The sequence below is a fragment of the Xiphophorus hellerii genome, chromosome 5, assembly GCF_003331165.1.
Source record: "Xiphophorus hellerii strain 12219 chromosome 5, Xiphophorus_hellerii-4.1, whole genome shotgun sequence".
NCBI lineage: Eukaryota > Metazoa > Chordata > Actinopteri > Cyprinodontiformes > Poeciliidae > Xiphophorus > Xiphophorus hellerii.
In genome coordinates this window covers 18,090,617-18,105,556 of record NC_045676.1, presented here as the reverse complement: position 1 = coordinate 18,105,556, position 14,940 = coordinate 18,090,617, and the positions used below count along the sequence as shown (strand labels likewise).

Below are 14,940 nucleotides of genomic sequence, written 5' to 3'. Positions count from 1 at the left end.
TGGTTGCTTTTACTGCCTCTTTCAATCTGCTCCCTGACACTCTTAAGAAATATCCCATTGCTTGTTAAGCTATCTAACATTTTCATTCATTCAGCTCTGAAGAGGTTAATCAGATTTGTAGCTCTTAATAGTAAATTAGCAAATAACTAACTTTTAGCCTATTGTGATACAAGGTGGTCAAAAAATAGATTTGTTTCCTCCTATTTCTGTAGTTAACAGTTAGAGCTGTTGACGACACAATACCCTTTAATAAAACAGAATGTGAACTACAATTGTCAAGTCTTGCCTGTCTGGACTGTGATAAATGTTAGCTGATAAGAACCATGCATTAAGTTTTTGTCGAAAGATATTTGGTGACATTAGTTTAAAAGGCAGCACAAAAAATGATCAAATAAGTGACCGCTGAGTTAATTGGTCACATTAAATTTAGGTTTCTGTGCGTGTGCATGTTTGTTCCTCCTGTGTGTCTCTGTGTTATCAGGTGATGAACTGGTGAATGGTCCAGGGTGTACCTAGCCTCTGACCACAGGGGATTGGCACCGTATAGAACCATATAGATGGATATTGTGTTATCTAGGGTTTGCTATAAACCCAAATCAGAAATGTGCTTTTTAATTATATGTAGTAAATCATATTTTTTGTGTCATTCACCAACATTATTGCATATTCTTCTATCAGATTTAGATTTAACCCTGGGTTATGCTGGGCGTTTGGATTTTTCTTATCTTAGAATATTCTACAATCTAACTCACTTTTCTCATAAACCTCTGAGATCCTCAAAGAACGCGCCCTGGATTTATACTGAGATTAAATTACACAAGTTGACAGTATTTACAGACAGAGTGACTCTAGAGGCAGTGGACTTTTTTTAGTACAGTGAAAGGGACTAAAAACAAATGCGTGCCATGCTTTCCAAATTTGCCATGCATCCTTGTTTTTCGCAATGATGCACTTAACATTTAGTTGGTTTAAATCACAAAAATAGACAACAAACGAATTTCCCATTTTGATTTAGGAGGCAAAAAACAGAAGTGCATCTTTGAGTTTTTTTCTTAGTAGGATGATGTCCTAACATGTGAAAGTTGAATAAATTTGACAATGATCAAGTCACAGAAGCTTCTGAAACTTCTTAGGGAGAAGATATCCATTTGCAAAGCCACAGTGCTCTCTACTGGACACAAACTGATACAGCATGTAAGGCCCTGCACTTCAAATTTTAGTTGTACAGAAGTTGGTCTGATTTAGTTTGGTCTTTCCTAAACACCTTTTACAACCAGGTTTGGTTTATGGTTACTTTAGGAAAACCTTTGGTAAATACCCAACTATATAGAGCAATATTAACAAAAACCAAACAAACAACAACGCAAACCACAAATCAGTACTTTTCCTTCCAGACCATTATCAGCAGTAGTTTCAAAAGGCAATTAGATGTCTATGATGACAACATTGAAACAGATAAGTGCATATAGAATGGTATTCAAACTGTTTTATGAGTCAAAAGGAAATATGTTTTTTTAAAAATCACAAATTATATGTTAAAGTAATTACAGTAAAATTTAAACAATCTAATCTAGAACTAAAAAAGGTGAGAATTCTGCCAGCCCAGTCATTATCCACACTGAAGTGGTTTAAAGAAGCCTTTAAAATGAAAATTTAATCTGTTGCTGTCAGAGGTTCCAAAGGCAAAGACAAGTCAAGGCACGAGGATTTCAAGCTGAAGAATTCTTAGAAATGAAAATACACTTCAGCTGAGAGAATCACTGAAAAATTCAAACCCCAGAAACTGTGACAGGAATCAAAGAAGAAAATAACGATAAAGATGAACAGAAGCTGGAGCGGTAGATGTAGTGGAGCAGTTGCCTTATTAAGGCAAAAATGAAAAATATCCTGTTTTAAAATCGATGATCACTGTTATATTGTCCTAGGGTGAAAAATGTGGACGTTCACCCTAACCTGGATATATGATCCATGATTAGCTTCTTGAAAATCTGATCTGACTTTAATAACAGCGTCAGTGGAGAACAGGATTGTATTTCTTTTCAGGCATGTGGAGACATTTTTCTATGATTAGTCTGTGTTTTTCAAGGTGTGGCCATTGGAGGAATTGTTTGTAGGAAAGAATGTCAAATGTAGGATCTTATTAGAAAATGTGCTTTCCTCTGCTTTAGGCCAGACAAACTTAATTGCAGTTATAGATTTTTATGAAAATGGTTAAAATATTTGGCTCTTAATATGGGCATAGAATCACAAACACTGTTTACTTGATGTAAAAAAGACAACTATCAAAAACTTTAGAATAAAGGTGTTGCGTTTCAAAAAACGCATTGAACAGTTATTTTATATGCACATATATGAATATATTTACCCCTAGGTATACAGTAACTCAGCGTACCACACGACACCTTACTGGCTGCAGCTGTCCACAGTTAAGGTGTAATGTCTTGCATTTGGTTAATGACTGACCATCTGACTTTTACGTACTTATAGATATTTGTACTTTAAAGCAGAACTTTGGGGGCCAAACAGGTTCATCTGGTTACCAAAGAAGCCAAGAAACAGACGCCACTGTGTTTTGATTTTTTTAGTTAATGCAGTGTCTATACAACTTGTACTATGGAAAAATATGAACAGTTATTAAAAAGCCAGATTTTCATAAACTCAAAAACAAGACAATAAAAATCACTTCAAACTTTTTCCACTTTTAATGTGTCATTTATCTTGTACAGTTCAGCTAAAAAAAAAAAAGAGAAACAATTCCTTTGGTAAAAATAATATAAAATGTTTGCAATAACTGATGAACAAGTCTCCACATTGTTAAGCTAATACTTTGTTGAGAAATCTTCACTTGAATTTCAGCATTCAGTTTTTTTGGGTGCACACCTAATATCAGTAAGTGGATTTAAACAATTCAAAATAAAGTTTTTTGCTTTAGTTGAAGCCATAATTTCTAGAAAGGTTATACAAGATTACCTACTCTAGAAAGATATCAGTCAGGAGAAGGGTACAAAATAATTTGACATTGTATTAATAACATAACAATTGCACAGTGAAGACATCATAATACTCTCTCTCTCTCTCTAAAAAATATAAAAACTATACTTTTGTCAGTTAAGGCACTCTTTATGTTAGGTTTACAGTTTATCAAGTCATGTTTATGTTACACACTTTATCCCCACCTTTGGTTGTATTTTATGCACTCAATCTTCAACATGATATAGATGCGCTCTATGCTGGTTCTATAAATGCCTTACAGGCTGTGTGGTGTGTGATAATTAAAACTTATCAAAGCTGCTACTCATAAACCTGGCTTCAACTGGGCAGTGAGGATGTACTACCCTATTTAACTTTTAAGTGTGCTAAATTATTTCACATTCTTTAAATGCACAGTTGCTTTGCTACTTGTGCAATATGCAAAGCATAGCAATTTTTAACTTTTAAGTGATTTTGGTATGACAGCAATACTGACAGTCCACCAAATCTTTAACACGTTCCAGAATAAGTAAACTACAATCCAGGGCATCAACCTCATAAACTTCAGCAGCATTAAGATCTCTCATCTTCCATACCACTTAATTAAAAAAAAAACAATTTTAGAACAAATTTATAAAATTAAAAATACACAATAAAATCAAGTACATGTTGGAGACTTATCATTCATTAATGTTAAAGACCAGCTTTTACTGAAACAGAAACACAGGAAGTGTGAGTAAAACGGCAAACACTTGTCTGATGTTTCTAAAATAAGTTTGGTTTGGTTTGGCCACACTTACATTTGTTCAGCATGTGACTGAGATGTTCACAAGAGAAAGTGAGGCCATTTTAACCAAAATAAGATGCAGCCAAACTTTGTCCCATAAGACCCCAACACTCATGAATTTGACTGCCACCTTGACACCATCCGGAGGGATCACTTCAGCATTTTAGTGAGGAAGTGTGAGGCCACAATTCCTGCAGCGAGGATGATGAACATGACCAGCACCGCCAGCCCTCGCCATAAAACCAGCTGAGTCCCCGACAGGACGTCCCCCACTGTGGTGGTGGGTTTACTCTGCTCTGAAGGATGGGTCTCCTGGTACACATGGTCCTCCTCATCACGAGATGCTGCAACACCAACCTGGCTCTGGTTGCAGGCTGAAATTTAGATTTAGTTTTTAGGTTTAGAGATTTTATACTAGGACACAAGTTCAAAGAAATAAGTTTGAAATCACTTATCAAATGTGCTAGTTTGATCGTTTTATGGGCTCAATTCTCTTCTTTGACGATTTGCACCACCTACATGTTGAAACTTTGTCCCTTTCTTATTATGTTTCACCTGTAAAAAAAAACCCGTGAACTTAATCCTTTCTGTATTAGTAAATCTGTCTTTGTAATCAAGCGTTTCCATAAGACAGAAATAGCAATAAAATTTTTCAGATCTCAAATTTATTCTCTTATATATGTTTGGACCAGTTGAAATAAAAAATGATGACTCTAAATCAAATCAAAATAGCTATGAGAGATCTCCTGCTAGTCGATACTGTCTATCAGAGTGATAATCACTTTTCCCTACATAGAAACCTAGCTTAACTTGTCGGTTGTCAAAGCAGCTACAAAATGATTCCTTGATGGATTATAACTGGGTCAATATTGAGCAAATTCTCAATGCTGAATATTATGCATGAAACCACCAAAACTAGAAATGTGGAATATTGCAAAGGGAAGAAATGACCAGATTATTTTGTTTATGTTTTCTAAGTTAGTAAAGAAAATTGTAGAATGTCCCTGAAAATATTTACATATTTGTAAAAATGTGCAAATGGGAAGAGCAATAATGTGAAAATTATCCACCATGTGCCTAACAATCTTTTCAGAAGGGAAGGAGAAGTTTGTGTGCGGCTTGGTAATTGTGGCTTAAGTGTAAAAGCACTTCGGGTGATAGAGTATCACTAGAAAAGTGCTACATAGATACCGTTTGATTTACTTAAAATGTGTAAGCATACAATTTAGGTCAAAATTTTGGCCTAAATAAATGTAAAGGGTTTATTTAATCCCCAGCATTTAGGGAACACCAACTACAGTCAATTTACTAAAAACAGCGCAGCTTTTATTTTCAGTAGGTCAAAAATACAAAAAAAATCAGGATTATGCACGTTTGCGATTTCCCAACTGAATACATTTGAATAAAATATGTTTCAAAATTTCCATTTATAATGAATTTCACTGAGAGAGGTGGCGCTCTGCCAGGAAGTTGGGTTTAACAATGTAACAGATGGGATAACGAACAAGTTCGACAGCCAATGCTTACGTAACATCTGAAAAACTTTACCACATTCAGTGTGGTTCAACCATATGTTACTAACATCTTCCTGAAAACTTATATGCAGCTGAATGTAATTTCTGCTTGAAGTGTCTTTTAGCAGCGGAAATTCCAACCGCAGATCACATAAATCCAGACAGGAAAAGTGCAAAAACTAGCCCTTCCTATTGACGTTGTAAGTATAAACATTATTATTTCCATGTTATTTTTGCTCAAAGGACAGTCCAACAAAAAACAGCACCACACATCACTTATACAAGTTCGAGAACTTGTATAAGTTCTCGAACTTATACAAGTGGTAATAAGATTTGTGTTTTCCAACTCACCTGAATTTTCCATCTTGGTCATATCTTTTTCTTCTTTGCTCTGCACTCCTGCCCTCACAAGAGCCTGAGCAAAGACATGAAGCTTTTGTTAAAAGTGTGGATCATATTTTTAAATCATTTTCTTATAAATATTTTTATGTTGCAAGCTTTGCACACATCTGTGCAGGTTAATCCTTTAAGAGTTGCTCTCTCTCTCTAACACACCCTAACGGCTGATCAAGACTGCATCTTGATAGAATGTGGATGGTATTTTGAGGATCTGAAAGAGCATTTCTACGGTGCCTTTCCTATGCATGATGTAATGCAAGACTTCACAGGCAGTTTGGAGGATGTACAGACATCTGTGGAGTTGTTGTGGTACTTCATTATTGTCAGCATTTCCTGGGGTGACATTGACTGGCATGGGTCTGATGATGAAATCAGAGAGGAATGATCATCCTCCTCTTGGTCCAATAACAAAACATTTCACAGAGCTGATAAGACGAACATACCGCAATGTTCATGCCACGACAATAACAACAAATATATTCTGCTCCATGCTCAGACTTGTTATAGCAGTTAACTGCATGTGATGAAGGGCGTTGTACATGTAGTCTAGTGTCTAGGAAACTTAGTAGCCTGGTGAAAACCACTCCTTTGCACTACAGTTTGCTTTGTACAGAGGGTCTGGGCTCCCGCCTAACTAGAAACAATTACTTCCTGGAGACGTGGGTCCTGTTAAAATTTGAAATGTTACCCAATTGCTAACGTTTGACTGTGATTTGTTTTGATTAGTCAGTTTGACATTATGAAGCTTAACGGAAATTGCCTGCATTTTTAAACAACAACCCTTCTTTGCTAAGAGAGAAGTACTGAGCCGAACGAGACAGCTGTTAATGTTAAACAATATTCAGTATTTGGAATCTAGGAAGCCTAGACGTGTGGCCAACACAGACTGAACAGCTTCTTCCGTTTCCTCCACTGCCATTGCTAAAACTACAGGCAGATCATGATTGTAAAACCGCGCAAAACAATCAACATCATTGTTCACAACTTTTCCTTCTGTTTGCTGATTGGCCCGTTATGAAATCTAATGGAGGTAATCCAAGTCGATGGGAGAAAGCCCAGACTGTGCAATTAGCGACAAATGAATCGAACGGAATAATGCAGGAAGGCAATGACCAGGTTAGTAACCGAGGGAAGCTATGAAATTTTTAAGCCTACAGTTTCAATGTAAAATGCTCTTTTTCTTGTGAACTACCATCTTTATTTAAGAGAAGCACTGGTCTTCAGTGATGAGTAGTGCAGAGGACAAAGAAGATCAGAGGAAGCGTGGTGGAAAGCGTAAAAAACAGCTCAAAGAGGCAACACAATTCCTCAGAGCCTTGCTGTGATCATCTCACAGCGATGCGCAAAAAATACATATATTTTGGATTTTGGGTGCATTTTTCCTTCTCACTCCTTTTACCATCATGTGCAGACAGTGCCATGAGACAAGTTTCATTTATTGCATAGGTAGCCAATTTCTGCAGCTCTGTATTACATGACAGAGATGGAGTTTTGAATGGGCCGTGCTGTACGCAGCTGTTTAACTTCACCATGATTTCCTTCCCGATTCTCCAAATTGAGATTACTCCAGCTGCCGACTGCTGTGGGTAATATACAAATGATTACTCTCTAGAGAAGATAGAATCAAACCCATTTCGTTATCTAATTATATGGCTGCAGATTAATTGGGTAAATCTTTTAATCACCTCTTTTACAGCCTTCTCCCAGTTAAGCTTGGACACATATATGAGGAAGAAAATCGACTGCATCAACACACAGACTGTAAGTCCCGTCCACAGCCCTATTAAGGAAAGAAGACAACAGAGTTTGCGCTGAGCGGAAGGTTAACGGTTCATTTCAATACAACACACAGCGATTGATTTCCTACCTATAATCCCCATCTTGGCTGCAAACATCAGGGAAACGCCAATGGGGAAACCGATGAAGTAGTAGCCCACCAGGTTACACAGAGCACCAATCAGCTGCTTACCGGCTCCTCTGAGGACACCTCCAGTAACACCCTTCCAGGAGGAAATGGTGATTTGGTCAAGTCACATTTTTCACATGCAAATACTACTGTAGTTTGAAATTCTGCAGTGAAGCTATCACCTACTGCGACAGCATCACACAGATGTGTGAAGCAAAAGATGATCATGACGTCAGAAACTCTCAACAAAATATCTCTACAGGAAGAAAAAAAACAAACAAACAAGCATACGGTATATGAGTTTATATGTAAAGAACATGTCAAAAAAGCAGAAAATCTGATAAACAGACTCGGATAAAAAGGAGCAAAATCTTTTGGACAGTGAAACACAATGTTTTGTGTAGTAAAGGAAACACTTAAAAGTTACAAAACATCAACAAGGTGAATAGTACCCCAAAAGATGAGTTGAATAATTATTTTAGCTCTGTTTAATTTGGCATCACCAACAACAAATTTGACATATAGCATGGAGTGTACTGACTTCTGTAAATCTTTAAGCAGTCAGGCAAGTGGAACGGGATAAAGGCTAACAGTGTTATCTGATAGCTTCACTTACTGATCTGAGGTGAAAATGTACCCAATGATGTCTTTGCAGGCACCAAGAATTGCTCCGACAACACATGCGATTATGACTGAAAAACATCAAATAAGCGAAAGACAACTCTGAATATTTAGAAATCTGGTTGAGTGTTTAGTGCTTATTTTACACACTGTATGTAACAGAGGTGAGTGAAATTTGCATGCATTGTTCTTACATGCACAGAATATGGGGACTTTGCAGGACAGCTTGGCCTGTTCAATGTTCCCTGCACCAAGAGCATTTCCAACACGAACACTAGCAGCAGCAGCGAATCCTAAAGGAAACTGTTGGAAGAAGAAGATGTGCACTTCAATTTCAAAAAGAAAAAAAAGGGTTTCAGCTATGTTTTAATTTACTGTGGAACTGAAATGAAAGAAACTCCAGAACGAGGGAACAGTCTTGGAGGAGTTACCATGTAAGCAATAATCGCCAGCTCGTATATGACGGAGTTTGCTCCCAGCTCGACTTCACTGATCACTCCGGCCAGGAATCCTCCCACTTCGAAGATCCACCACTCCAGACAGAGCATCAGCATGCTGGGGATGGCCAGCTGGATGAACGATCCCCACTCCTGGAGGCAGTCCAGCGACCAACCTGATGGTCAAAACCTTTCATTTATTTGTTTGAAAAACAAACTAATTAATGGATTATCAGGGCCTTGGAAAATGTTTTTAAACGTCAGCATTTTCACATTTTGTCAGATTATAAACACAATCCTCAACATGACCAAAGAAGATATCTTCTTCGGTCATGTTGTCTACTTTACCATTGTAAAGTAGAGGGAATATAATACATAGGTTTCAAAAATGTTTCTACATAAAATTTTGAAAAGTGTGGCATGTATTTGTACCCAGTTCCCTCTACATTTACCCCGCTGAAGGTAATCCTACGTATCCAGTGGTGTTCAAAAGTCACATAATTGGTTACATGAGTCCACTTATAATTTAATCTCATTATAAACACAACTATGTATTAGTTCTGCACATCAAGTATTTATTGTTTCTTGTAGGGTGGCTATAGGAAAGCCACTGTTGAAAGAAATTAGAATTTTTTTTATTTTTATACTTTTTATCTATAGAACACTGCAAACAGGTAAAAGAGGATCCTGTCAGACAAGGCCAAAAATAAACTTTTGGTCTACAAACCCCCCCCCCCCCCAAAAACCCCTGCCTTTTTATTGTCCCCAAATAAAGCAGTAATAAACTGACCTCCCCATGTAGCCTTATGGAGACCCTTCAGGCAGATGTAAGCAAACAAGACCACAGCCAGCACATACTGGGAGATAGCATTAGCTGCTGCAGACCCACTGGAAGATAAAACATAAAAAAGATATTAGGATCATAAAGAAGCCTATTCAAGTATAATAAAACTAATGGAAGCTTTTCAAAAACTTACGCAACACCCATATCCAGAGGATACAGGAACACATAGTTGATTATTGCGTTCAGGACATTTCCGATTGCTCCAGTTATAACTTGAGGCCATATAATTCCCTGTAAACATCACAACGTATTCTTAGAGTAACTTTTATTAAACAGACTCTGATTTTAATAACGCTGTTAGGACTGTGTGCTTCAGTAAACCGTACCTGGTTTTGGAGGTACCTTCCCTGCAGCTGGTACATGAAGGCAGCCTGAAGAAAATAACACAGTGCTGCATTAAAGCTTCTTTGACATGTAAAAAGAACAACGCTAAGATTACTGACTAAGCAACTGGACAACTTCCCTGCAACAGATGAAGCTTTAGTAATTGCGACTCAAAAACAGGTAAGGTATTTTAAGTTTCAGAAACAAACTTGTTAAATGAACTGAGTACTGAAACTCACTGGTAAAGCAGGCATGAATATGTTCACATACATCTGCGAGAGTCTTCAAGTGGGAAAAAAAGAGAGCAGAAGAGTGACCGTGACAAATATGCAAAACAAGTCAACATTTGTAGATAAAAACATCAGACAGGTACAGCTCAACAAATTGAAATATTGTTTTAAAAAAACACAACTTTTTTCAATAATTCAGTTAAAACAGTAAGACTCATTTATTATGAGCTTTCATTAATAACAGAGTGATGTATTTTTATTCATTATTTCTGATTATTTGGGGAATAAAACACAAAATATTTCGTTTCTTAGAAATTGAAACACAAAAGTGCTATGGTGTGGCATGCGTAATAATGGAGAATACCGGTTGCCTTGACATCTTTACTGCAGACAGCCACTGGCCCCTTCCACGATAATGGTAAGCAGCAACAAAAGATTGTTGCTAGAGAAGCTCACTGTTCACAGATGGCTGTATGCAATAAATTTACAGGAAGAAAATTTTTTTCTAAGAAAAAAGTGTGATGGAAAATCTGCTTACTTCCTTTCCAGAAAAAAAAGGTAGCGTTTCAATACAACTATATGTGCATTTTCTGGACTGGTAACCTGTCCATAAAATGATTCTCGTTCATTGTTTTTTTTTTTTTTGTGGAGATCTATTATTTTTGTGGGACTCCCATAATCTACATATTTTGGCATCTTGTACCAATGTTTTATTAGATTTCCTCCTGTTGCAAGACTTTAATTTCCATTTATCATCAAAAACTTAAGTGACAAGATTGAGTATCGGTTTGTTTTGCTGCATGTAATAGATTGCAAATAGTAGCTGTAGATTTTGTATAAAAATTATATAAACATATTTGCATGTTTTGTGATTAAATATTTGCTAGAAAACAAAAATAAAAGATGGAATACATTTTTTTAAAAATAACCACAATATTTAATTATTTGAGTGGCTTTGACAGTTAGGGTTTTTCAAGAGGTCAGAAGCAAAAGGTTTGGGAACCGCAGACTTTTTCTGTTAAAGAAGAGATTCTGCAACCTTTGCAAGGTAGAGGTAATGAATAAACAGAAATGGCAACGCTGAAAAAGAACAATTGCTGATTAAAGGGATTCATTATGTGACCCTGCATGTGGTGCTGCAGAGAGCTAACCTGGCAACCTCTGGACTCTGCTTGACAGCCAGCAGGAGGGGCTCAGTGTTGATGAGGACGGCCCAGCAGGGGAAACAGGCCAGCAGCAGAATCAGAACCCCCCTCTGGAGAATCACACCCACACGCTTCAGGTTACCGCTCCCATAGGTCTGCGCGAAACAGGCAGACAGACGTTCAGCTAAAACACCACGACTGCTGCAACAAGAAAAGGTGTGAGAGATCCCGGAAAGCTAATTTGATCCAAACGCTCACCGCTGAGCTGTTTCAAAGCGGATCCCAGGAAAACCTGGGAACCCAGCTGCAACTGCTGGGACTGACTCGGTTACGTAAATAAAGTGAAAGAACAACCTCTGCTCAGAACAGTACCTGTGATATGAGCGTATCGCAGGTTAATGACAAACCAGTGCCAATGGAAATACCGGTGACGTTAACCACCTGCAGAAATACAAAAAGATACAGAATGCAAGGTAGAGAAAACACATTACAGTGAACCCTCGTTTATTGCAGTGGTTGCGTTCCGAAAAGAACCCGTGATAGGCGAAATCCGTGTACCTTTATTTATGTTTTTACAATTATTATACTGCATAATTAAATACTCTACATTGAAACCAAAGAACAAAACCTGTTTTCATGCCCAACTATTTTTTAAACAAATATAACGCTTTTTTTTTTTTTTTTTTTTACAAATAACTACAGTAAAATAATAATTTTAATCATCAATACGAAGTACAGTAGGACAAATTGTGACTCGCGTATTTCACTGTTCCTGTGACGCTGCATCCTGACTCCGCTCTCTAGTGTTTTTTTCTTCTGAAGTCTGTGGTGCAGGTGTGTTTTTTTCGAGAGAAGAACATAGTTATAGTTGTTGTTTTTTTTCTTCTGGGCAAAAACATTTACCAAAATTTGCCAAGCTGCATTACGTCTATTTAAATACCGTAACGCTATTGGCACACAAGTCGAGAAGAAGCGCTGAGACTGTTTAGCCAATCAGGACGCAGAATACACTGTGGGGAAAAAAATTACAAGAATACAAAAAAAAAAAAAATCAGCGAAGTAGCGAGGCCGTGAAAGGTGAACCGCGTTATAGCGAGGGTTCACTGTATTAAATACAAGGTTGGATGAAACAAAACAAAAAGAAACCAGGATTCCAGAAAGTCTCCTTACCGCAATCGACAACGAAACCCCGGCTAGTTCAGTTTTTCCCAGGTGGCCGCAGAACACCATGCTGACAAAACTGATCATAAAGATCATCAGCTGGGAAATTACCTGAAATATATAAATACATATTTATATATAACCGGAGCTTGTGCATGTCAGACACATGAAATGAATGAAAATGAAGAAATATCTCAAAAGCCGTGAAAATCTCAACAGATTTTGTTAAATGTTGAAATGTCTGTAGGTCACTATGTAGGTCACTTTAAACGTAAACAAAACATTTAGAGAATTGGTTGCACACATTCATGTCAGGTTAAATTTGCACATTTTCCATTTGTCTTTAATCTTCAATTTTAGATGTTAGAAATTATGATTACACACAACTTAACTTTTGTTGCAATATGCACATTGTTCACCTGAAATAAAATATCCTGAATAATCTTCAGTCTCTTCCATGTCATACCACATGTTGCAAGGCTTATCCCTTTGCATGAGGGACAGCCCAGTCTTTTTCCTTGGACTGCTTTCGACTTACAATCTACATTATATGTATGCAATATTTATAAATATGATTTAAGATTCGTCCTGAATGCAGTAGCTGAGCAGAATGCTCTTCTGTATCATCTGGAAACAGAAACACGTTCAATGCACAACAATCTGTTGTTGTCTTAGAAATGCATAATTTCTTGTAAGGAAAAAACTTCAAAAGAAAACTAAAATAAAATAAATCATAATTTCAATTACAATTCCATTGCAATGGAGGGAGTCAAGCTAAAATCATGGAATCAAGCTAAAATCCAAGTTTAAACAACAGCCAGGTTGGCAGCAGCTTAAACAGTCAACATGGTACATGGCAAGAGTCTTGGCAAAGTATTTCTTCTCTCAGAACCGTTTCACTTATTGTCAATTCACCATCGCAAAGTGGTAAATAATTGTGAAATTCAAGCAAGACTTTACTGGGTTTTCAAACCATTCACACACATAAAATGTGGCACTCTACAAGTCTGGCTTGGAGAACTGGAAGTAATAAGAAACCCAGTTTTAACTTTGTAAAGTTTGGAGGCGTCTTAGTCAGGGGAGAAAAAAAATCTGTCTTTCCGATGGAAATGTACGAGATATGTAAGATAGAATACTAACACGCCACACCTCTGAACTTCTTCCTCAAAAATGGTTAATATCATGTTAGTGGTATGCATCTGCCATCTAGAGGACACCAAAAACATGTGCAAAAAGTTTCTTTGGTCACATCATGACTGTGATTACATTTTTGGTCCATGTGCAAAATGTGGAAAACTAACATACGTAGCTCACTATTACTGCAGAGAAGCACAGTGGTGTCAGCATCATGCTGTGGGTATGAGTGTTTTAAATAGAAATAATAGAGAGTGTGATTCTGATGGTATATGAATGGGAAATAGAATAGAATAGAATAGAATAGAATAGCGTTATCCTTTATTTTCCTTCAGGTATGTCAGCATTAAAGTCACAGGCAAGTAGAAGTGACAGATACACTTGAAAATAATAATAATGAAAAGTAAGAAAATAAGAGACATGAGGTCAAATGTACATAGTAAGAAAAACTATGCATTTACAAAAATTAGCAAGAACAAATTTGAATAAATATAGAACTGAGTTAAATATTTTGATAAATTATAAACTGTGCATTTGTTTATATTCATAAAACAGAAAAACAATCTATTTAAGGGGCTATCCTGGAAAAAAAACCTGTTAAAAGATGCAAAAGACATAAGACAGAGTTCTGAAGAACAACATAAACGTACCAGAGCTGATGCAAAAAGTTAGAGCAATGCATATTCATTTGGTACAAGGACATAAGTCCACAATAAGTGGCAACAATGGAAAATTGCTGCTCACAGATGCTCTAAATATAATTTAACTGAACTAAACTTCTAAAACCCTGCTAGAGACATAGTGTAAAAGATCAGACATTCTAGATTTTTATTTGTACATAGTTGTACTCTAATTTATGTTGATGTACATACCACGGTCTCTTTTACAATCCAAAGAATATTTTTTATCCTCTCGCTAGCGGAATAAAACTTGTGTAGAGTGACAAATATTTAATGAACTTTTGAGAGACATAAATTTAAACTTCTATTATTATTTTTTTTTTTGTCATTTTTGAAGATCCACAATTTCATTTATATTTTTAAGCTTTTTCTAATAAAGAAAAAAACATGAAACCGCTGTAAAAAGAAAAGGTTGAATTGAAATATGTTAAAGAACCTAACATTTTAACATGTCCTGTTATGGCAGCTTAAATAATAAACAGAGTTGTCGAAACATGTGCAAAACTAATAACGCTAATATTGTGATTTATGGCGTTAGACAAAAGTGATACAGTCAACTATACAGCCAACCAATCACTGAACGAATACCGCACTGAGTCTTACCACCGGTCCCGCCAGTTTGAACAGCTGTGCCAGCTCATTTCGGTACTTTTGCGGAACAAAGTCCCGTATTCTCTTCAGGCAGAAGCCGCAGCCTTCAGCGGGGTCTGCCTCAGCTGCTTTCAGGTCCACCTTCACTCCCTCGGTGTGTGTGGCCGCTGCTTTGCCCGGACCGTCCATAGCTGACT

At 36.9% G+C, this 14,940-nt stretch overlaps 1 protein-coding gene across 1 annotated transcript; it reads right to left on the bottom strand.

The window, feature by feature from the left end:
* Positions 1-2,679: 2,679 nt before the first annotated feature.
* On the bottom strand, positions 2,680-14,932 carry LOC116720717 (multidrug and toxin extrusion protein 1). The gene is made up of 16 exons (XM_032564113.1): positions 14,756-14,932; positions 12,348-12,449; positions 11,550-11,618; positions 11,184-11,332; positions 10,042-10,084; positions 9,805-9,849; positions 9,612-9,709; positions 9,425-9,522; positions 8,629-8,810; positions 8,392-8,500; positions 8,193-8,268; positions 7,763-7,832; positions 7,538-7,670; positions 7,356-7,450; positions 5,623-5,686; positions 2,680-4,131 (listed from the first exon to the last, which is right to left on the bottom strand). The coding sequence occupies exons 1-16, from the start codon at positions 14,930-14,932 to the stop codon at positions 3,908-3,910; spliced, it is 1,734 nt and encodes a 577-aa protein (XP_032420004.1). The 3' UTR covers positions 2,680-3,907.
* Between the last annotated feature and the right edge of the window lie 8 nt (positions 14,933-14,940).

Excerpts from the sequence above, each read along its gene's own strand:
- LOC116720717 (XM_032564113.1), bottom strand. The coding sequence starts at position 14,932 with ATGGACGGTCCGGGCAAAGCAGCGGCCACACACACCGAGGGAGTGAAG. Across the intron at positions 9,850-10,041 it reads TATTCATGCCTGCTTTACCA|GCTGCCTTCATGTACCAGCT; the intron begins GTGAGTTTCAGT and ends TATTTTCTTCAG. Across the intron at positions 7,451-7,537 it reads AGCCAAGATGGGGATTATAG|GGCTGTGGACGGGACTTACA; the intron begins GTAGGAAATCAA and ends TTTCCTTAATAG.